This window comes from Diaphorina citri, unplaced genomic scaffold, assembly GCF_000475195.1.
Source record: "Diaphorina citri unplaced genomic scaffold, Diaci psyllid genome assembly version 1.1 scaffold455, whole genome shotgun sequence".
Classification (NCBI taxonomy): domain Eukaryota; kingdom Metazoa; phylum Arthropoda; class Insecta; order Hemiptera; family Psyllidae; genus Diaphorina; species Diaphorina citri.
The window spans coordinates 256,651-280,431 of NW_007377890.1; the positions used below are offsets into that span (position 1 = coordinate 256,651).

At 37.7% G+C, this 23,781-nt stretch overlaps 2 protein-coding genes across 3 annotated transcripts; one reads left to right on the forward strand and one right to left on the reverse strand.

Annotated features, from left to right (window-relative positions):
- Positions 1 to 3,159: 3,159 nt before the first annotated feature.
- LOC103508995 (follistatin-like) lies at positions 3,160 to 4,265 on the reverse strand. Its single transcript, XM_008473586.2, has 3 exons — positions 4,247 to 4,265; positions 3,689 to 3,940; positions 3,160 to 3,299 (listed from the first exon to the last, which is right to left on the reverse strand). The coding sequence occupies exons 1-3, from the start codon at positions 4,263 to 4,265 to the stop codon at positions 3,232 to 3,234; spliced, it is 339 nt and encodes a 112-aa protein (XP_008471808.1). The 3' UTR covers positions 3,160 to 3,231.
- Positions 4,266 to 12,929: 8,664 nt separating this feature from the next.
- LOC103508982 (follistatin) lies at positions 12,930 to 23,636 on the forward strand. Of its 2 annotated transcripts, XM_026823457.1 has the most exons (6): positions 12,930 to 13,147; positions 14,055 to 14,276; positions 14,734 to 14,961; positions 22,531 to 22,705; positions 22,964 to 23,040; positions 23,497 to 23,636. In XM_026823457.1, the coding sequence occupies exons 1-6, from the start codon at positions 12,976 to 12,978 to the stop codon at positions 23,562 to 23,564; spliced, it is 942 nt and encodes a 313-aa protein (XP_026679258.1). In that variant the 5' UTR covers positions 12,930 to 12,975; the 3' UTR covers positions 23,565 to 23,636. The 2 variants fall into 2 exon arrangements, with proteins under 2 accessions (XP_026679258.1, XP_008471795.1); XM_008473573.3 differs by lacking the exon at positions 22,964 to 23,040 and having other exon boundaries at positions 22,531 to 22,782; positions 23,497 to 23,626.
- The last annotated feature ends 145 nt before the right edge of the window (positions 23,637 to 23,781 follow it).

The window sequence follows — 23,781 nt, forward strand, 5'->3', positions numbered from 1 at the left end:
AACCAACTTGCTGAATCCAGGTCCACCGGGATTCTGTGAACGGATCATGATCTTCATCTGGTCGTTCAGCTTGATAAAGATATCAGTCACCTGCATAATCCACTCATGGTTAGTGGAAAAACGACACCAGGGGCACCACGATAGTTAAGACAAACGAACTTTCCGATGACAGTGGAAAAAAAGTTGATTGTTAACAAATTCGAACAGAAATTAATTTAACGAGAGATATTTTTTGTACACTAATGAATATATAAAACGAATTATCTACGTAAAATCAAACAAAACATTTGAGGAATTGCTTGAAAATAATATCAACTTATGGCTTATACCTAATATTAGCTATGTATGCAGATAATTTAACTATAAATTACGAAAGAACCGTTTGTAAAGAAAGAAAAAACCCGGAAAAACGAGAAAGCAGAGAACATCGCAAAGTTTACGAAACAAATTGGTGAAAGAAATTCTGTCGATGTTACGCGTAAATAGCACACTCCTGCACGGGGATTCAGCAAGAACAATACTGAACACGGAATTCCAGAGCTCAACTTTTGAATCCACGCTGAAACGGTTTTGTACACAAAGAAGCTTTCGTTCGGGACTTTGCCGGTTGCGACCGTTAGAAAGCGTGATGCACGCCCGCGAGGGAGAGGTAATGCAGGAATATAATTTATCACCCTCGGGCTGCATAGATGTCTAATTGATATTTTATGTGTCGGGGGATTTGGGGGGTGATTAAATCGCTCGAGCTATTAATTTTCTTCGGCTACCTGTTGGTACGCCGGCACACGACTGTTTTTATCGTGCTTTTCGTGATGGATAGTAAAAAAGTTATTAGGTACTCGTGGTGTTCATTTAGATCTGCTTCTTCATGGGGTGGACATGGTTTCCGGAGATGTGCGTCGAAAGAGCACCGTCATTCATGATAGTAGTTCTGTTATCTACATCTTACATATTCTTGAGAGTCCTTTGCCTATGTCCTAGCGTGTTCCGCCTGCCGCCAGCAATAGTCGAGAGCCTAAATAAAATCTACATCATAACATTCATAACCTACGGCGCGCGGCGTAGCGTAGGTCCTACGCCAACACCATTATGCTCAATTGAAAGAATGGTAAGTAAACCAGAAAAACAAAACTACATCATAGGTAGGATTACTTTGAAAACGCAATGACGACCAAGAGAAAAGGTAAAAGCTGGAGAAAAGTCCTCAAGAAAAACGTATTTAGAAAGTAAAGAAGGAAAAACACGGGATTCAGGAAACATTCATAGTTTCAATTCCTACCGTAAAATCCTTCAAATGCCAAGGTGTCACCTAAGACTTCTTTAGCTCCCGCCACTGGTATCAAGTTCCACCTCTTTTCTTCTTTCTCATGAGGAGAAAACTTTTTTTTTCTTTCTTCTTTCCTTTTTTTTCTATTTGAAATTTCCAATACGAACTTGTAAAGTTCGGAGACTGTGAGGCATATCAATATGGGGTGTCTGAGAACTCCTTAGTCCTTAGCCTCCTTACTCCTTACTCCTTGGCTGACAAGATCGTGACCTCTTGGACTTTGTATTCTGACCCGCAACCTGATCGTGATATTTATAAACCAGCTATTGGTTTAGCTTCTTTCCTTTTTTTTCTATTTGAAATTTCCAATACGAACTTGTAAAGTTCGGAGACTGTGAGGCATATCAATATGGGGTGTCTGAGGACTCCTTAGTCCTTAGCCTCCTTACTCCTTGGCTGACAAGATCGTGACCTCATTAAACAACTTGGACTTTGTATTCTAACCCGCAACCTGATCGTGATATTTATAAACCAGCTATTGGTTTAGAAATATGACGTTTGGCCATCCAAAGGGGAAATTGTTACATCATAACATTCATAACCTACGGCGCGCGGCGTAGCGTAGGTCCTACGCCAACACCATTATGCTCATACCAATCTTTGGAGTCTTTCGACAAAGCCATGTCAAAAGCTGACGCTAAATGCTGAAATACTCAATGATGAGATACTGACATACTGAAGAATCTTAAGAAATCTGCTTTGTATCCCCAGATGAAATTTGTCTGCTCATTTCTCAAACATCAAACAGTGTATGCGTACGTTCCCCCCCGTATCGTTATGAATCTTAAGAAATCTGCTTTGTATCCCCAGATGAAATTTGTCTGCTCATTTCTCAAACATCAAACAGTGTATGCGTACGTTCCCCCCGTATTGTTATGCCTTTTTATTTTGGAGAGATAACAATAGAAATTTTCGTGTTTGTTTTTGGAAGCAATCGCAGAAGACGGAGTTGTATTTTTGTCTATTTTTAATCTGTCTTGATCCCTCCGATGTTTTCCATTGTGATGTTTTATTTGGGTAGGTATATTGTTTTCTAGTGCTGTAGAGAGTGGAGAGTCATTAAAATGTTTCCCAAACGAATAAACAGCACGTAAAATCGTTTAGAAGTGTTATGAGTGTATTTTTGTTGAACGAATTTTAATAATATCACCTCATTCTAGCGAACATTAATCACTCAAAATTACTTCGTATCATTTGTATTTTGTATGGCTCTTCAAATCAAGCTTGATGCGAAGTCAAGAATTTGAAGCCGCGCCGCTCGGCCTATATTAACACGAAATACGGTCTCAACATATTTGGATATACTGATACGATAATCTTAACAGATAAACTCAAAACTGACTATTACCGGTGGTATTCAAGTAGGTACAATATTATATGCAAGTTCATTACTATAACCAACACATAAATTAGAGGGAAACGCCACAAGAAGGCCTTCTACATATTTGATTTTTCCCAATGTCTAAAAGACTAGATCCTATTTTGGTCCTAACTTGTTAGCACTTAGTTAAATGAAAATATATGTATTAACTAAACGTCAAATTGAAAAAATAAAACTAAACTCTAAAGCATGATTATAAAAAAAAAACTCAAATCGTAAAATAGACAATAATATCTCACAGATTGGCCGTCTTGATTTTTGTGTCTGTGAAGAGGTTCAAAAATCCGGTACCCCAAATTGAAATACTAGCCTACTTATGGCGTATCACCTCTAGTAGGTATGCACTATTATTAACGTCATCCGACTCCCAATTAAATACCTATAATGATAATATAAATTGACTAATATAAGTACAGTATTTTGAATAATCTTTTTTAATAAATTTAATACAAATAAAAAATGTTTAAGATAGGTAAAAGTAATATTAGGTGTATACGTATATATTATAGGAGCTCATTACAGCTCAGTTAGGATTCAAGCTATTGATCAGGTCCTCCACAGAATTTGAGTTCACTGAATTTTTCCAGCGATCTGTAAGCAAAAGGAATCAGAAAATCGACTTGGTAAGTATCCAGAACGTTGTATCGTAAATATGTATTAAGAAGCTAAGAAGTTACTTGTATGTAGGATTTTATCTCCATGTTTCCTCGAAGAGGAAAAGTTCTGAAAAGAAAATACGACTTACCTAGGATATTTTTATGGGTAATTTTTCAGTCCAATAGTCCTAAACAAAAATGGACGTGTCACACAAGGGATCAAAAAGAGACCGCCTTAACATAATAATGGGTAGCCTTTGAAATTTTTCTAACCCTGAAAAAAAAAAATGTGTACTAGAAATTCGTGTGATGTTCACTCCAGTTACTTTCTATTACTTAAGTAACGAGAAACTATTGTTGTTTGTTTGTGTTAGTTTTTTTTACCTTGGCTGTGGCAGGGTCCGGAATATTTGGTTTCGATGACTATGCGCTGTTGGCACTCGTCCGCTTTCATTTCGCACCAAGACGGGTAGGTAACATGGTTCGAGCCGCACAGCATGGGGGGGAGGGGGCCCTGATGGCGATGGGGACAGGAGGGGGGATAGGAACAAGTTTGACAGCGGGGACTCCCGTTCCTCAAATCGGTGAGACAAGTTTGGCCCGGCTGACATTGGATGTTGGCGCACGTGACGGCCACTGAAACAGCGAAGAAATGATGTAACAGATGTTAGAAACAGTGAAACAGATTTTAGGACTGTTACCTATGTATATGTATACACCCGCTCCGTCTACACCGTCATGTTTCAGTGACGTAAGGTTTCGCCAGTAGGCCCGGGTTCAACAGATCAGGGGTTTGGAAATTTCATCCACAAAGGCACAAACATGGAAAAATACGAGTAACATGAGGTGTAAAGAGCACATCCACCAATAATGCGCATACAAATTAAAAGCAGTTGGTTCCTAGTGTGACAAAATTTGTGAAAACTAGTTCTAAATTCTAACATACATACATGGACGACATTCTAAAGGAAACTTCGATTATTATTATTTTTTATTTATTTTTTTTTATTTTTTTTTTTTTTTCTGACAAAGGCTAAAAACAGGGTTTAGCGGCGAATGTGGAACTTTATGTTCTCAGCTCTATGCGGTTTATATTCATCGCATTCCTCAACCAGCTCAATGTTCTATATACTCTCTGCTCAATGTTCTATAATACTCTCTGCTCAATGTTCTATAATACTCTCTGCTCAATGTTCTATACTCTCTGCTCAATGTTCTATATTTTTTTTTTTTTTTTTTTTTTTTTTTTTTTTTTTTTTTTTTTTTTTTTGACAAAGGCTAAAAACAGGGTTTAGCGGCGAATATGGAACTTTATGTTCTCAGCTCTATGCGGTTTATATTCATCGCATTCCTCAACCAGCTCAATATGTTCTATACTCTCTGCTCCATTTTGTTTTTTAGCCAAAGCCAATCAAGAACTCTATAATACTCTCTGCTCAATGTTCTATACTCTCTGCTCCATGTTCTATAATACTCTCTGCTCAATGTTCTATACTCTCTGCTCCATTTTGTTTTTAGCCAAAGCCAATCAAGAATTGCTGACCAAGTCTGCCCAAATTCTCGAAACATGAGGGCCAAACTTTTTGCTGACTGTACTCTGTGTTGTAATTCAATTGATATTTTTTGGAGGGGGTTCAAGGCTTCAAGGTTTATTAAGATAAATTCACAGACACCCATATCCGGTCCAGATCATTTTTTCCTTCACGCCTACTAGAAAAAATACATCTCAAAGATTTTTTTTTTTAGATTTGAAATGCCAACCCTTTCATTATTAATTTTTCCTGTCAAAAAAACTTCGTTAATATTTTTTCCCCAGTAAATCCTAAAGTATTGTGTTGATCTTGCTGAATATTAACGTCATATCTGATAAGGCGATAAGGAAGATTTTTTTTCTCAATATCTCCAGAGAAAGAGAGAGAGAGAGAGAGAGACGCACTCTGGTCAAATCGATGCACCTGTATAAGTGTTACGGAGAAAAGAATAAAAACTAACAGAGAGAGAGAGAGAGAGACGCACTCTGGTCAAATCGATGCACCTGTATAAGTGTTACGGAGAAAAGAATAAAAACTAACAGAAAAAAAAAGAAAGACGAAATAAATTACCTACATTAAAACAAGATATAACGAACAGAAAAAAGGGAGATAAAGAAACAGAGAGAGAGAGAGAGAGACAGAGAGATAAATAGAAGGAGAGAGAAAGAGAACATAGTCAGAATCAAAGATACTATCACTGGAAAGAAGAGGTTATTAACAGGAGGAGAAGAAGAAGAAGTCAGAAATACCTTAGGTAAAATAAACGATATTGCTAATGATAATGATGGGTAGTAAAAAAAAACAGGCGTGAACATCACACAACTTTCTACTGCCCTTGTTAATCTCATTATTTTCAAATTATTTTTTTGCTCGTTGAATAATTCTTGTGAACAGGGCCGTCTCGGTCATGATAAGGCTAATTATTCAGACGCGACGTGATGATGGTCAAATCGTCATGGCAAATCTCATCTGTACCTACATGTCACACTTTACTGTCTAGCATTCTACATTTTAGTCTCTACTGGTCATTTCCTATGACTTCCTCCCTAGTTACCTCTAGAAATCAGACAGACAATAACCTTAACCTCCAAGGAATTTTCGCGGAAATTACACAAGCGTCCAATGTAGCAGTTGTTCCATTGCTACGAAATAAAAACAGCGGTGGAACACTCATCTTTATTTTGCATGATCAAACTTTGTTTCACACTTTGAATTTAATTACTTACTTTGCTAAGAAATACCTCATCTTTAAAAAAAAAAATACAACAACGGTCTGGGCTTGAAGAGGAGTAACCTTCAAAATAATTTCTTTCATGTTTCAAAATTTTCACTCCAGACACTTTGGCTCGTGAAGAAAAAATTTCTAGTAAAAAAAGTCTTCTTCCTCTATGTTGTCGAGTGTTCAGACGGGCTCACCTTTTCCCGTGTACAGACGGGGTCGGCGTTTTTCGTCAGCCTCTCAATCAGCCCTACGAGGGTGATTGCTTTGGGCCGACATTTGGTTTTGCCTACAATTTTACGAGTGGATGCCCTTCGCACTCAAACTTCGCTATTTCTTCAGCAATATTGAAATTTCGCACCTACCTATGAATAATATTTACAAATAAATTTCGACAAATTTGAGTTCGATTCTGATAAAAGGGAATTAAAAATGCCATCAAATTAAAAGAGTTTCTGTGTGCTCTTTGTTTTTTTTTTTTTTTTTTTTTTTTTTTTTTTTTTTAATAATTAGTCCTAAGTAAAAAATAACATACCTACAGTTTATAATTATTATAAGTTTATATTGCACTGACCCTTTTTGCAATGAATCTATCATAGGTACCTACCTACTACCTACGGAAGTCAAATTAGGTAACCTTCAGAGTCACTTGTTTACAATGTTTACATGTCTGGAGAATGTATTTTTAGGAATTCGATAAGAGGTACCTAAATGCATAGTTTGGTTCTGATGTTATGAAAGGTGCTAGACAATTTGCACTGATAGTAATTAAATCTTTACGATGGTTCATTCACCGCTCAATAAATCTCCTTCTTCCAAAGTTCCAAACATATCAATCATATCATTTATTTAAAAATAATAAAGGGAATTTAGCTAAAAAGATCAGCTTAACTCTAAATAATAATTAATGGTTACTTGGAAGAGTCATTACGAGTCTGGTTACCTACTTTCAACAGATACGATGATCCACAGCTATTAAGTAGTAAAAATTTATTAGACCGCACGAAAGAGAGAGAATTTTTCCTTATAGCCTACATGAAATACTAAAACCTAAAGGATATATCATCAGACATCAATATTGGCATGGCAAAAGTTGTGGGGTCAACGTTATGTTTATGCCATTCTTGAACTTGTTGAAGAGATAAATAATATCATGAATGTACCTAGGAGTGCAATGCATTTTTAATGGTCCGTCTAAAGTATTTGTTAGTCCGTAATGATATTGGTAGCTACCAAGCTCCCATATAGACACTGATTAATCTCATTATTTTCAAATTATTTTTTTGCTCGTTGAATAATTCTTGTGAACAGGGCCGTCTCGGTCATGATAAGGCTAATTATTCCGACGCAACGTGATGATGGTCAAATCGTCATGGCAAATCTCATCTGTACCTACATGTCACACTTTACTATCTGGCATTTTAGTCTCTACTGGTCATTTCCTATGACTTCCTCCCTAGTTACCTCTAGAAATCAGACAGACAGACCTTAACCTCCAAGGAATTTTTGCGGAAATTACCAAGAACATTTTTCACATGAACAAGAATTCCTTGTCAAGAAACTTGATGGTTCTCCGAATAAAAACCAATCAAAGAGGGTGAATGCGATTAGTTTATCTATGTATAGTGAAGATGAACTTATAATTATGTAGAAAGTACGAAAATGAGGGAATCCACCTACCGACCCAAAACCAATAATTTCTAGGGGAAAAAACACTCCTTGCCTAAATACAGTCATGTAGGTACAATAACACGACGTACCTAACGAAGAAACCCAATCGAACAGTTGGTAGGTAGTTGAGTGTCTGTCTGGTATTGTGTAATTGTGTACCTTGTACCTAATTGAACATCTGAAGCGGACATGAACCTCGGCAAAAGAATTACAACAAGAATGTAGCACATAAATAGTTCTTAGAAAAAAGTTCTTTGTGGATCTCTGTGGCCGCGGAGACCTCAGACAGAACTCATTTGAGAAGTGAGTCATATGAAAAAATATTTGCCAAATTAGTTGTCTGGTAACTGAGGAATGTGTTTTAACGGAAGTTGGTCCCACCCACTAAACATTTTCGCTTTACCTGTGTAAGAAAAACATTAATAACTTGTTGACTGGTGGAATGTTTGGTAGCTTATGTAAGAATCTGTCAATTCTAGACTGCAGAAATGAAGAGGGCGAGAAGGAATCAGCACTGTCCGTAGGTAGAAGATAGAAGTAAAATTAATTGAACTTTTTTTTCAGGATTCCTTGGAAATGACATGAAAAACCCCCCCCCCCCCCAATTGGCTGTATGGTTTGGCCAAAGGCCACTTTTTAGGTTTGATAGAGGGAACTGTAAACTGTTGAGTAATCGTGCCAAAAGCGAAGAAAGAAGGAAGACAAAATAGGAGAAAGTCATCTGTTCCGAGAACGAACCTTGTCTGATTTTAGAAATCCGCCCCGAGCGGGAATTCAACCCGCGACCTGGCGCTTATAAGGCGCTACCCTCCAAGCTAACTAGGTTGGGTAAAGCGGATTGAATGTCTAAGTAGAGAACTAAAAATCGTTTATAAGGCTCGGAAATATCGGAATTTCTACAATGTTCTGTGCGCCGCGCCGTCAATAAATAGCTGATAAGTGGTCTTCCAATCAGAAGTACGCGGTTCGAGGCCATGTGCGTCATATTTTATGTGTTACCGGAATTCCATTTCGTTTATAATGGGCTTGGCAGGAAATTATGTAACCCCTAACCTGGCCTACAGACTTTCTAGTAGGTGGGTACCAAAAAATTCCAGTTAAAGAGAGTGCCATGTATAATTTTATGTGTATAGGTATTTTAAAATGTAACTTGTCGTAAAAATCCCAGTAGAAATAGAGCAAAAGAAACAAGAAACGGACAAAAATAGAGACTGAAAGCCAGAGAACGTATTGGTGGATGTGTCAAATTACCAACTATCCTAATATCATTATATCGTCTAGAACTCTAGACTCTAGAATAATAAGGAAATGAAAACAAAGGAGAGTCCAAACTTACTTTTAGTGGATGTGCCAAATTAACACAAAATTTGTTTTCTAAACTTTTTTTTTACATTAGTTATGTACATAGGTATGTATTTAAATAAGTGAATAATATTGGTCAACTCGCCCGCTTGATAACAAGAGGGCGCTGGTTCGAATCCCATTCGAGGAATCTTATCATCAACATCCTCATTCAATTCGACCCCATGACCTAATGCATATTTTAGAGGTAAAGGGACTAGTTGGATAAAATCCGCCCCGGGCGGGAATCGAACCCGCGGCCTAGCGCTCACAAGGCAGACGCACTACCAACTAAGCTAACTAGGCTGGCTGTCACACTTTACTATCTAGCATTCTAGTCTCTACTGGTCATTTCCTATGACTTCCTCCCTAGTTATACCTCTAGAAATCAGACAGACAATAACCTTAACCTCCAAGGAATTTTTGCGGAAATTACCAAGAACATTTTTCACATGAACAAGAATTCCTTGTCAAGAAACTTGATGATTCTCCGAATAAAAACCATTTAAAGAGGGTGAATCTATGAACAAGAATTCCTTGTCAAGAAACTTGATGATTCTCCGAATAAAAACCATTTAAAGAGGGTGAATCTGATTAGTTTATCTATGTAGGTATAGTGAAGATGAACTTATAATTATGTAGAAAGTACGAAAATGAGGGAATCCACCTACCGACCCAAAACCAATAATTTCTAGGGGAAAAAACACTCCTTGCCTAAATACAGTCATGTAGGTACAATAACACGACGTAGTCCACCTACCGACCCAAAACCAATAATTTCTAGGGGAAAAAACACTCCTTGCCTAAATACAGTCATGTAGGTACAATAACACGACGTACCTAACGAAGAAACCCAATCGAACAGTTGGTAGGTAGTTGAGTGTCTGTCTGGTATTGTGTAATTGTGTACCTTGTACCTAATTGAACATCTGAAGCGGACATGAACCTCGGCAAAAGAATTACAACAAGAATGTAGCACATAAATAGTTCTTAGATTGTACCTAATTGAACATCTGAAGCGGACATGAACCTCGGCAAAAGAATTACAACAAGAATGTAGCACATAAATAGTTCTTAGAAAAAGTTCTTTGTGGATCTCTGTGGCCGCGGAGACCTCAGACAGAACTCATTTGAGAAGTGAGTCATATGAAAAAATATTTGCCAAATTAGTTGTCTGGTAACTGAGGAATGTGTTTTAACGGAAGTTGGTCCCACCCACTAAACATTTTCGCTTTACCTGTGTAAGAAAAACATTAATAACTTGTTGACTGGTGGAATGTTTGGTAGCTTATGTAAGAATCTGTCAATTCTAGACGGCAGATATGAAGAGGGCGAGAAGGAATCAGCACTGTCCGTAGGTAGAAGATAGAAGTAAAATTAATTGAACTTTTTTTTCAGGATTCCTTGGAAATGACAGTGGTGGTGTTTTTTCTGACTGTGTATATGACCTAAGTTCATATAGCTAGCTTATTATGAATTGTACCTAAATGTAGGTAATGCTTATCTCTGTAGTATAATTATTAATTATTCGTGTAATAATGCCTATCCTCGTAAGTTTCCTAAAAATCAACTCCTTTTCCTGTTTAAAAAAAAAAAAAAAAAAAAAAAACATTAATAACTTGTTGACTGGTGGAATGTTTGGTAGCTTATGTAAGAATCTGTCAATTCTAGACTGCAGAAATGAAGAGGGCGAGAAGGAATCAGCACTGTCCGTAGGTAGAAGATAGAAGTAAAATTAATTGAACTTTTTTCAGAATTCCTTGGAAATGACAGTGGTGGTGTTTTTTCTGACTGTGTATATGACCTACGTTCATATAGCTAGCTTATTATGAATTGTACCTAAATGTAGGTAATGCTTATCTCTGTAGTATAATATTAATAATTATTCGTGAAATAATGCCTATCCTCGTAAGTTTCCTAAAAATCAACTATGAATAAAACCCTTCCCAACAGTGCTTTCTCTGATCCAATCAAAATACTCAAAATTCGTCCGCTAAAAAAGTTCGAGTCCTAACACTCGAAGCTCATTTGACCAAGAAATTGCGTTTGCTAAACACAGAAGTCCTCAGTATAAAATACCTACACTATTATGATCATGATATCATGACTATAATATGAAAATCTCCCACAGGGAATAATGAAACACCTATTAGAAGAACAGCTTCCGAAGACAATCCATAATCAACTAGGGTCAGTTACCGCGAGTATTTCTCACCTTTTTATCAAATATAGTCGAAGTGTAAATAAGCCCATGGTTCAGTACCTGATTGCTGCTTGTTCAACACGGTGACTTCTGTTTTGAGGTTTTTATAGCAGACCAAAGAAAGAAGACAAGAGGACGACCGAGAAAACAATGTTTCAAAAACTTGCGGGAAATCATGGAATTATACAAGCAGTTTCAGTCCCCTAGCCCACAGACTTCAGTATCAGATGTGCATCATTTTGAGAATCGGAAAGAGTGGCAAAAAAAAAACAGAAATGAGTGATTTGACAGATAGAAAAGGCCTAGCCTTTAGATATTGATGATGATACCAGCCCAGAAATAATTGAAGCCAGGGGCGATAGCAATTTGAAAGCACCAGTTTCCCGTGAATCATTGAAGTTCAGTAATTTTGGCGCATGGGCGATCGCCTCTACCAAACAAACAAAGTTTCCTTTCGAAAACGGAACCGATTCCGACGGAGCGCCATCTTAGATTTCCTATGGTTTAGTACAGGTGCTAAAAGAGGGAAACGATCTTCAGAAGAGGGGGAAATTCCGAAATGAAAATACAACTCAAGTAATCTCTCTAACTCTCTATCACTGGAAGACACCTGAACACTTTCAGTTTTCAATTTTTATGTAACGGACCCTATTGTGCATCGCAGACAGAGGAAATGCAGGCTAGTCATGGCATGTTTTCATTGAGGTACCTCTATGTACCTAAAAAAATGTTCATTCAATTTCATTTGTTCAACCTCATTATAAAGTGATCCCTGAAATTAAAAAAAAAAAAAAAAAAAAAAAAAAAAAATATTAACAAGAGTTAGTCTCGTCTCTACTTTTTCAAAATTCAATTTCCAATATTGAATAACATGAGAAACACTCAGAAGAGTCAGAATTAGTTAGAAGAATCAAGGTTGATTCTGTCGTGCAGCAAAGCTCTTGTATCTTGTATTTGAGAATCCAGCTGAGATTCAAATGGAACTTGAAAAATGTGCGTACATACTTGCTATACTTGATTCCTACATCTACATAACACTTGACTTGGTCTCCGAGCCATATTAAGGAAATGGCCTTCACCCAGGGAACTGGTTCTGTACGCAATATTGTAATCCGCTCACATCTACGCAAGCTCTGCCATCATCCGGTCCATTGTATGAATTTCCTAGAACTTCTTTTCTAACCATTAAAACTCCTCAGAGCTTGGTATTACTCGGAATCGTTTTCTTTCAAATGAAATGGTCCAATTACGATTGTATCTAGCTTGGCTAGGTTTGATTGCCTTTCAGAGGCGAAGCAGAAACGTGTAGTTCCTACAATAGATGTGCTGATAGCTGATATTACTACCTATGCCTATGAAAGGATCTATGCAGCAGGCTTATGGATGTGTTGCTGATAGCTGTTATACTGAAATTACTACCTAAGGCCATGAATAGATCTAGCATTAGGCTTCTCATCTCCTGTAGATATAAATTTTCCAATCATAATTACTACCTATGCCTATGAAAGGATCTATGCAGCAGGCTTATGGATGTGTTGCTGATAGCTGTTATACTGAAATTACTACCTAAGGCTATGAATAGATCTAGCATCAGGCTTCTCATCTCCTGTAGATATAAATTTCCCAATCATGCTTTTCAATATCTCGATATAAATTGTAAGTGGCATTGTCATTTTGTGTTTCAGGTGGAAACTGTTGGGCAGGTATGGGCCAAAGTGGGCGCTGTACAGAATTGCTGTCGGAGAAGGTGGGCCGTGAGGAGTGTTGTAAGGAGGCAAATGGTTTGGGGGCGGCCTGGAGCAAAGAAGATCTGGAGCCGGGGACTATGTTCTTCTGGAGAGTATTAGGAGGGGGAGTTCAGTGTCAGCCCTGTAAAAGTGAGAAACCATTTTTTTTTTAGATGAGTGTTTCACTGCCGTTTTTTTTTCGTAGCAATGAAACAACTGCTACATTAGACGCATGTGGTCAATTAGGTGTTCGCTTTTTCCAATTCTATTTCCCTTCGAGGTACCCACACTTCTAGAGCACTGCTAGAGTTGGTGCGCTTATTTTCTTTTAATTACTGACCTATAGTAGCAGGAGTGGCAGTCATGTTCAAGATTGAACCTACACACAAACCAACTCTTCAAACTTGGACACTACGGGCGTAAACTTTTCTTGTACATTCTGACAAGTGAAGTAATTATTACCTTGCATTTTACTGCACTAGCACTAAGAACCAAGATCTGTACGAATGTCAGTGTCTGCGAATGCCAAGACTTCAGACTTTAGCACCAGAGATCAGAGCTGATGCTGCGAAAGAGTAAGTTGTGTAACTTTTTGTAACATTTCGTTGCATTTTAGAACGGCAGTGTCCTTGGATTGTTCGAAATTGATTCTGCAGAATGTCAGAGGATCTTTTGATTTTTTTACAACTTTATAGGTATTTGTATACATTTTGAAATAGTTCAGTATGTGCGGATAATGTTGGCCATAAGGAGTGGGCATTCACCCCGCTAGTCCAATAGTTCAAAACATTAGTTTATTCATTCGAAGGTCTAGTTCCAGACCATAAAGGTTAAATTTGCTACGAAGAATATAGATATTTACATACAATTCATACCTCGTATTGTGTTTATGGTGATCATTGTAATTTCTACGATTGATAAGAGTTGGTAAGTTAAATTTCATAAAACACGAGCTACAAACAAAGGGCTTTAAAAAACAAAAACAACTGATAGTATAGCTCCACTAAACTTTAGTGATAGAAAGTAGAAAGTAATAAACAGTCCTTTCCTTCCACAGAAACTTGCGAAAACATAGACTGTGGTGAGGGCAAGAAGTGTGCCATCAAGAAAGGCTATCCCAAATGTATTTGCGCGCCCGACTGCAAACAACGCGGCAGGCACATGCGCAATCCGGTTTGCGGTTCGGATGGAAGGAACTACAAAACTGTCTGCAGGTTGCGAAAGAGGGCGTGTCGGAAGAACGAAGTCATTTCTGTAGACTACTTCGGAACGTGTCAAAGTAAGTAAAGGTAAATGTGACTGATTCAAAAATGGTTTCGTGTTGTCAAAATGAGATGTCATGCTGCCAATACCTGCCCATTTTTACCAAACAAAAATCCTTTTCCAAGCCAAGTGTTTCTACGTTATGTAGTTGCCGATATACCTACATCCCAATTTTATTGATCTAGTTAGTAGGTACTTAGTTTTTAGGTAATGATAAATTTTGATGAAACTTATCTAAATCATAATTAACTTTCATTGTCCAATCATCTGGATCATTGTCCAGAAATTATTTAATTTAGTGCAAATAATCCTATGATTTTTTTCCCCTCATCTTTTTCGTCTATGCTTCAATAATAGTTACCTAATTGATTTGATTTGTTTTTCTCCAAATCGTAATTCCTCCAATTAATTGACCAAATGACCACATTTTTCTCCTAATCGTAATTCACTTCTTTCGATTCTGCTGATTTCAGCCGGATCCTGCGACCGAGTGACGTGTCCGTCGGGCAAGTTCTGCATTCTCGACCAGAACCTCATCCCCCATTGTAACCGGTGTATTCGGCACTGCGTGACACCGTCTAGCGACACGCACCAGGTGTGCGGCACGGATGGCGTGACATACGAGAGTGCGTGCCACCTCCGCGAGGCAGCGTGTCGGAGGGGCAAGTCCATTCCTATTGCGTACAGAGGACATTGCAAACGTAAGTGGAAATATTTACCCCAACTCTATCAATATGGACCTTCACTAAGTTACTGAGTCATCCATTAAGACCTTTTGGGGTGTTTGGACTTCTTTATTGAACATCAAGGTTTATTTTCAGCTTTCTAGTCACACAGATCACCGTTATCCATCTGCATGGTCATGTGCGATTTCCTGAAGATAGTTGATTTTCAGCGTAATACTTTCATAAGATAAAATACAAGTTTAGTAGTTGCAGTTGATCGGCATATTTCAATTTATGAATTTGAAAGCTTCTTGAAACAACTCTTCCTCCTATCATTTTTCCAAACATAATCCATAAATGTAGCTAACAAACCCCGCGACTTCTAAATCTCGTCACATCCTGGCCTCGCCAATAAGACTCTAAATCTCCGCGACTTTTCAAAAATGGTTTCGTGTTGTCAAAATGAGATGTCATGCTGCCAATACCTGCCCATTTTTACCAAACAAAAATCCTTTTCCAGTGTTTCTACGTTATGTAGTTGCCGATATACCTACATCCCAATTTAATTGATCTAGTACTTAGATTTTAGGTAATGATAAATTTTGATTGAACTTATCTAAATCTGAAATATAATTAACTTTCATAGTCCAATCATCTGGATCATTGTCCAGAAATTATTTAATTTAGTGCAAATAATCCTATGATTTTTTTCCCCTCATCTTTTTCGTCTCATGCTGCCAATACCTGCCCATTTTTACCAAACAAAAATCCTTTTCCAAGCCAAGTGTTTCTACGTTATGTAGTTGCCGATATACCTACATCCCAATTTTATTGATCTAGTTAGTAGGTACTTAGTTTTTAGGTAATGATAAATTTTGATGAAACTTATCTAAATCATAATTAACTTTCATTGTCCAATCATCTGGATCATTGTCCAGAAATTATTTAATTTAGTGCAAATAATATGATTTTTTTTTCGCCTCATCTTTTTCGTCCATGCTTCACTAATACCTAATTGATTTCATTTTTTTTTTTCTCCAAATCGTGATTTCTCCAATTAATTGACCAAATGACCACATTTTTCTCCTAATCGTAATTCACTTCTTTCGATTCTGCTGATTTCAGCCGGATCCTGCGACCGAGTGACGTGTCCGTCGGGCAAGTTCTGCATTCTCGACCAGAACCTCATCCCCCATTGTAACCGGTGTATTCGGCACTGCGTGACACCGTCTAGCGACACGCACCAGGTGTGCGGCACGGATGGCGTGACATACGAGAGTGCGTGCCACCTCCGCGAGGCAGCGTGTCGGAGGGGCAAGTCCATTCCTATTGCGTACAGAGGACATTGCAAACGTAAGTGGAAATATTTACCCCAACTCTATCAATATGGACCTTCACTAAGTTACTGAGTCATCCATTAAGACCTTTTGGGGTGTTTGGAGCGGCACGGATGGCGTGACATACGAGAGTGCGTGCCACCTCCGCGAGGCAGCGTGTCGGAGGGGCAAGTCCATTCCTATTGCGTACAGGGGACATTGCAAACGTAAGTGGAAATATTTAACCCAACTCTATCAATAATTATGGACCTTCGCTATGTTACTGAGTCATCCAGACCTTTTGGGGTGTTTGGACTTCTTTATTGAACATCAAGGTTTATTTTCAGCTTTCTAGTCTCACAGATCACCGTTATCCATCTGCATGGTCATGTGCGATTTCCTGACTCTTTTTTTTTTTTTTTTTTTTTTTTTTTTCAGGGATCACTTCATAATGAGGTTGAACAAATGGAATTGAATGAACATTTTTTTAGGTACATAGAGGTACCTCTACCTATGTACCTATAGGTCTATTGTAAGTCCGTGAATGTAGGTACGAAGTTGTGGGATTTCAGAATAATAGTATAAGTACCTACGTTACCTATTTGCAGTTGTGGGCTCCAAGAAAATGACTTTATTAGTTGTGGGATTTCAGAATAATAGTATAAGTACCTACGTTACCTATTTGCAGTTGTGGGCTCCAAGAAAATGACTTTATTTATGGGAATTAATAATTAATGGTTACTTGGAAGAGTCATTACGAGTCTGGTTACCTACTTTCAACAGATACGATGATCCACAGCTATTAAGTAGGCTTATTTGAGTGTTCTTTTACCCTAACTTTTACAATATCTCTAACCGTTTTGTCGCTATAGCTGAAAACCGCCAAAAAAAAACGGTCAAAAACCGCCAAAAAGCGGTCAAAATACCGCCAACCGCAGCAACCATCTCAACCAAACGTTTTATGTTGCATCCTTGTCACATTTGTGAACTACGTACCAAATTTCAAGTCTCTAGATTATACCGTTCCGGAGATATTGTTAAATTACATCGAAAACCGCCAAAAAGCGGTAAAATGCCGCCAACCGTTGCACCGGTCTAAACCAAGAGTTTCGTGTCGCATTCTTGTCAAATTTGACATCTGCATGCCAAATTTCAAGTCTCTAGCTCTTACCGTTCTCGAGATATTTTGTTTACAGACAGACAGACACACACACGGACCAATGGCTGAAACTTTGGACTTAGGCTCTAGGGACCTCAAATCGTGTTTTGACACTAAAATCTGACCATCGAAAATTTGACCCGTACATTACTTTCCTTCCTATAGGATAAAGAAAGTAAAAACCCCTCTCTGAGGCTTAGGTGTAGGGGCAACGGCTCCAAAAGATGGGTTAAGCTTATACGAATCTTGCTAAAATAATAAAATAACTAGAAAAAAAACTACTAAACTTTTCTCAATTAATTTCTCAAAGTATCAAATTTGTCTGTGCCCTAAGTGAATGAGGGAAAATCCAATTTTCGCTGTCAGAAATAAAAAAGATGGGTTCCTAAAAAAAAAAAAAAAAATGGCTGTTTTCTTCAGATAAATTACCAAGGAAAGGAGCTTGGCTTCAGACGGATGAGAAATTTGCAGACGCGATTAATTAAGTTCAAACACCTGTGCCTCAAAATTATTAATTTTCATCCCATTTTTTAAATCCTAGACTGGCGGATTAAAATTTGTGGCTGTCTAGCTCAAGTTTGATACCTAGATGTTGAATCTTGCTTGAATAAAATTACGAGATAGACTTGAAAAGCCCCCCCCCCCCCCCCCCTTGCTGTATGGTTTGGCCAAAGGCCACTTTTTAGGTTTGATAGAGGGAACTGTAAACTGTTGAGTAATCGTGCCAAAAGCGAAGAAAGAAGGAAGACAAAATAGGAGAAAGTCATCTGTTCCGAGAACGAACCTTGTCTGATTTTAGAAATCCGCCCCGAGCGGGAATTCAACCCGCGACCTGGCGCTTATAAGGCGCTACCCTCCAAGCTAACTAGGTTGGGTAAAGCGGATTGAATGTCTAAGTAGAGAACTAAAAATCGTTTATAAGGCTCGGAAATATCGGAATTTCTACAATGTTCTGTGCGCCGCGCCGTCAATAAATAGCTGATAAGTGGTCTTCCAATCAGAAGTACGCGGTTCGAGGCCATGTGCGTCATATTTTATGTGTTACCGGAATTCCATTTCGTTTATAATGGGCTTGGCAGGAAATTATGTAACCCCTAACCTGGCCTACAGACTTTCTAGTAGGTGGGTACCAAAAAATTCCAGTTAAAGAGAGTGCCATGTATAATTTTATGTGTATAGGTATTTTAAAATGTAACTTGTCGTAAAAATCCCAGTAGAAATAGAGCAAAAGAAACAAGAAACGGACAAAAATAGAGACTGAAAGCCAGAGAACGTATTGGTGGATGTGTCAAATTACCAACTATCCTAATATCATTATATCGTCTAGAACTCTAGACTCTAGAATAATAAGGAAATGAAAACAAAGGAGAGTCCAAACTTACTTTTAGTGGATGTGCCAAATTAACACAAAATTTGTTTTCTAAACTTTTTTTTTACATTAGTTATGTACATAGGTATGTATTTAAATAAGTGAATAATATTGGTCAACTCGCCCGCTTGATAACAAGAGGGCGCTGGTTCGAATCCCATTCGAGGAATCTTATCATCAACATCCTCATTCAATTCGACCCCATGACCTAATGCATATTTTAGAGGTAAAGGGACTAGTTGGTCGCATTCTAGACATAAATAAGCACTATTATAATGTTTGTGATAGTAAAATTGTGATTCCAAAACATATAAAACAGGAAAAACAGGAGAAACTGATAAGAAAACCCCACATGGACTGTCTAAAAATACAAAATTATGAGCCTTATCTCGGGAAGAGTTATGCATAGATTAATCACCTACACGTCCTGCATAAATAAACACATTAATTGATTGTAGGAGGTAAAAATATGGAACTATAGGGTCAAATATTACCCATACTGTGAGTAATTTAATAGTTAATAGATATTGATACTATTATTGATAGTAGGTAGTAGGTAAATTTTATAGTTTAACTAACATAACGTAATTGACTACGCACATTCCTGGATAGACTCGGTAGGCTTAAACTGACCTAACTCAGTATGCAGTTTTCCTTATGTAGTTTTAATGTCATAAGCAGTTTTACTATCTCTCCGATATCTAGTAATACCTACAATATGCGTTTTAAGTAGGTTCATAAGGAAAAACTTGGGGTCTGACTGTAGGACTGTAAACAGGGAGGATGCCAGTCTGAAATTTAACTTTCTATAGAAAAAGCAAAGGGTATAACCAAAACCATATGTCAGCAAAAAAGCGATCACCCTAGGACTGAGTGAGAGGCTGACGAAAAAACGCCTACCCCGTCTGAACACGGGAAAAGGCAAAGAAGAAAAAGATAAGGAACAAAGCCAAGCCGCCGTTTTTTAGCGGTCATCTGCCCTCTGACCACCAAAACTTCACCTGTCAGTTTTCGATGATTAAAACTTTCACACTCTGCTATCAGTTATATAACTAATTATTGGTTTCATTAGTTATTTAGTAATTTTACAATAAACATAATTTTCAATAATCGAAATTTTCAACTTGAAAACCGAAAAAATCCATCATTCATGCATTAGACAGCTTACGAAAATCGTAATTTTACTTCGAGAAAGATCAAAATGCGAGGAAAAAAATCTTACCTTCAACAGAGCTGGCACACCAGAGGGAAACTGAAAAGGAAACAAACAGGAAGAAAGGAAAGCGAGAAAAAACGATGTCTACTAAGGCGCGAACCTCCCTCATACTCTTGGGCAACTTGAGCGACAAAAGATCGACGGCATGTCGGAAAACTCGTAACGTGTTCACAGGCGAAGGAAGATTTTCTGTGAATATACTGCGCACCGAACTCAACTGTGAAACGGTCTAATCGACACTGACACTGAAGCTCAATGAAACCCCCCCACCCCACCCTCCTCCTCTGCTACACGTGGTACCTCCTGCCACCCATTCAACGAGACATCATTGGTCTCCCCCCCACATGTCCTGGCTGTAAGGTACCTATCTGTCATAATATCGTATTAGTTAGCAATTTATTATCATCTGAGTCATAAGTCCACAACCAGTAATTAATGTTCGATGCTGAGGTGCATACATTGTAATGCAGAACAGAGCCAGTTATCTTCTGAATCAGAAAAATTACATAAGTCCATTTCCTTTAGGAAACATTCCCAGGCTCTACCCCAAATATTACAAATCAGTTCCCATAAACTTTAATCACCTGATAAGAAAGTCCCCTTTTCCCCAAAACCAATCCCAAGTGCTATATAAGGATTCAGCACCCTCTTCCCTTGAATGTCAGAGGGATCTTTTGATTTTTTTACAACTTTATAGGTATTTGTATACATTTTGAAATAGTTCAGTATGTGCGGATAATGTTGGCCATAAGGATTGGGCATTCACCCCGCTAGTCCAATAGTTCAAAACATTAGTTTGTTCATTCGAAGGTCTAGTTCCAGACCATAAAGGTTAAATTTGCTACGAAGAATAGGTATAGATATTTACATACAATTCATACCTCGTATTGTGTTTATCGCTGATGCTGCGAAAGAGTAAGTTGTGTAACTTTTTGTAACATTTCGTTGCATTTTAGAACGGCAGTGTCCTTGGATTGTTCGAAATTAATTCTGCAGAATGTCAGAGGATCTTTTGATTTTTTTTACAACTTTATAGGTATTTGTATACATTTTGAAATAGTTCAGTATGTGCGGATAATGTTGGCCATAAGGAGTGGGCATTCACCCCGCTAGTCCAATAGTTCAAAACATTAGTTTATTCATTCGAAGGTCTAGTTCCAGACCATAAAGGTTAAATTTGCTACGAAGAATATAGATATTTACATACAATTCATACCTCGTATTGTGTTTATGGTGATCATTGTAATTTCTACGATTGATAAGAGTTGGTAAGTTAAATTTCATAAAACACGAGCTACAAACAAAGGGCTTTCTACGATTGATAAGAGTTGGTAAGTTAAATTTCATAAAACACGAGCTACAAACAAAGGGCTTTACTACGATTGATAAGAGTTGGTAAGTTAAATTTCATAAAACACGAGCTACAAACAAAGGGCTTTAAAAAAACAAAAACAACTGATAGTAGGTATAGCTCCACTAAACTTTAGTGATAGAAAGTAGAAAGTAATAAACAGTCCTTTCCTTCCACAGAAACTTGCGAAAACATAGACTGTGGTGAGGGCAAGAAGTGTGCCATCAAGAAAGGCTATCCCAAATGTATTTGCGCGCCCGACTGCAAACAACGCGGCAGGCACATGCGCAATCCGGTTTGCGGTTCGGATGGAAGGAACTACAAAACTGTCTGCAGGTTGCGAAAGAGGGCGTGTCGGAAGAACGAAGTCATTTCTGTAGACTACTTCGGAACGTGTCAAAGTAAGTAAAGGTAAATGTGACTGATTCAAAAATGGTTTCGTGTTGTCAAAATGAGATGTCATGCTGCCAATACCTGCCCATTTTTACCAAACAAAAATCCTTTTCCAAGCCAAGTGTTTCTACGTTATGTAGTTGCCGATATACCTATGTACATCCCAATTTAATTGATCTAGTAGGTACTTAGATTTTAGGTAATGATAAATTTTGATTGAACTTATCTAAATCTGAAATATAATTAACTTTCATTGTCCAATCATCTGGATCATTGTCCAGGAATTATTTAATTTAGTGCAAATAATCCTATGATTTTTTTCGCCTCATCTTTTTCGTCCATGCTTCAATAATAGTTACCTGATTGATTTGATTTGTTTTTTCCAAATCGTAATTCCTCCAATTAATTATAATAATAATAATAATAATAATAATAATAATAATAATAATAATAATAATAATAATAATAATTACTCATACTACTTACTTTAGAATGTCGTCTATGTATGTTAGAATTTACAACTAGTTTTCACAAATTTTGTCACACTAGGAACTGACTGCTTTTAATTTGTATGCGCATCATTGGTGGATGTGCTCTTTATACCTCATGTTACTCGTATTTTTCCATGTTTGTAGATGAAATTTCCAAACCCCTGATCTGTTGAAGCCGGGCCTACTGGCGAAACCTTGCGTCACTGAAACATGACGGTGTAGACGGAGCGAGTGTATAGATATAGGTATCAGTCCTAAAATCTGTTTCACTGTTTCTAACAGCTGTTACATCATTTCTTCGCTGTTTCAGTGGCCGTCACGTGCGCCAACATCCAATGTCAGCCGGGCCAAACTTGTCTCACCGATTTGAGGAACGGGAGTCCCCGCTGTCAAACTTGTTCCTATCCCCCCTCCTGTCCCCATCGCCATCAGGGCCCCCTCCCCCCCATGCTGTGCGGCTCGAACCATGTTACCTACCCGTCTTGGTGCGAAATGAAAGCGGACGAGTGCCAACAGCGCATAGTCATCGAAACCAAATATTCCGGACCCTGCCACAGCCAAGGTAAAAAATACCAACACAAACAAACAACAATACTTTCTCGTAATAGAAAGTAACTGGAGTGAACATCACACGAATTTCTAGTACACATTTTTTTCAGGGTTAGAAAAATTTCAAAGACTACCCATTATTATGTTAAGGCGGTTTCTTTTTGATCCCTTGTGTGCCACGTCCATTTTTGTTGGTGCGAAATGAAAGCGGACGAGTGCCAACAGCGCATAGTCATCGAAACCAAATATTCCGGACCCTGCCACAGCCAAGGTAAAAAAAACTAACACAAACAAACAACAATAGTTTCTCGTTACTTAAGTAATAGAAAGTAACTGGAGTGAACATCACACGAATTTCTAGTACACATTTTTTTTTTTCAGGGTTAGAAAAATTTCAAAGGCTACCCATTATTATGTTAAGGCGGTCTCTTTTTGATCCCTTGTGTGACACGTCCATTTTTGTTTAGGACTATTGGACTGAAAGATTACCCATAAAAATATCCTGTGCCAAGTGCCACGTCCATTTTTGTTTAGGACTATTGGACTGAAAAATTACCCATAAAAATATCCTAGGTAAGTCGTATTTTCTTTTCAGAACTTTTCCTCTTCGAGGAAACATGGAGATAAAATCCTACATACAAGTAACTTCTTAGCTTCTTAATACATATTTACGATACAACGTTCTGGATACTTACCAAGTCGATTTTCTGATTCCTTTTGCTTACAGATCGCTGGAAAAATTCAGTGAACTCAAATTCTGTGGAGGACCTGATCAATAGCTTGAATCCTAACTGAGCTGTAATGAGCTCCTATAATATATACGTATACACCTAATATTACTTTTACCTATCTTAAACATTTTTTATTTGTATTAAATTTATTATCCTAACTGAGCTGTAATGAGCTCCTATAATATATACGTATACACCTAATATTACTTTTACCTATCTTAAACATTTTTTATTTGTATTTATTAAAAAGATTATTCAAAATACTGTACTTATATTAGTCA

Excerpts from the sequence above, each read along its gene's own strand:
- LOC103508995 (XM_008473586.2), bottom strand. Across the intron at positions 3,300-3,688 it reads CGGACCCTGCCACAGCCAAG|ATCGCTGGAAAAATTCAGTG; the intron begins GTAAAAAAAACT and ends TTTTGCTTACAG.
- LOC103508982 (XM_026823457.1), top strand. The coding sequence starts at position 12,976 with ATGGGCCAAAGTGGGCGCTGTACAGAATTGCTGTCGGAGAAGGTGGGC. Across the intron at positions 14,277-14,733 it reads CTACTTCGGAACGTGTCAAA|CCGGATCCTGCGACCGAGTG; the intron begins GTAAGTAAAGGT and ends TGCTGATTTCAG. Across the intron at positions 23,041-23,496 it reads CGGACCCTGCCACAGCCAAG|ATCGCTGGAAAAATTCAGTG; the intron begins GTAAAAAAAACT and ends TTTTGCTTACAG.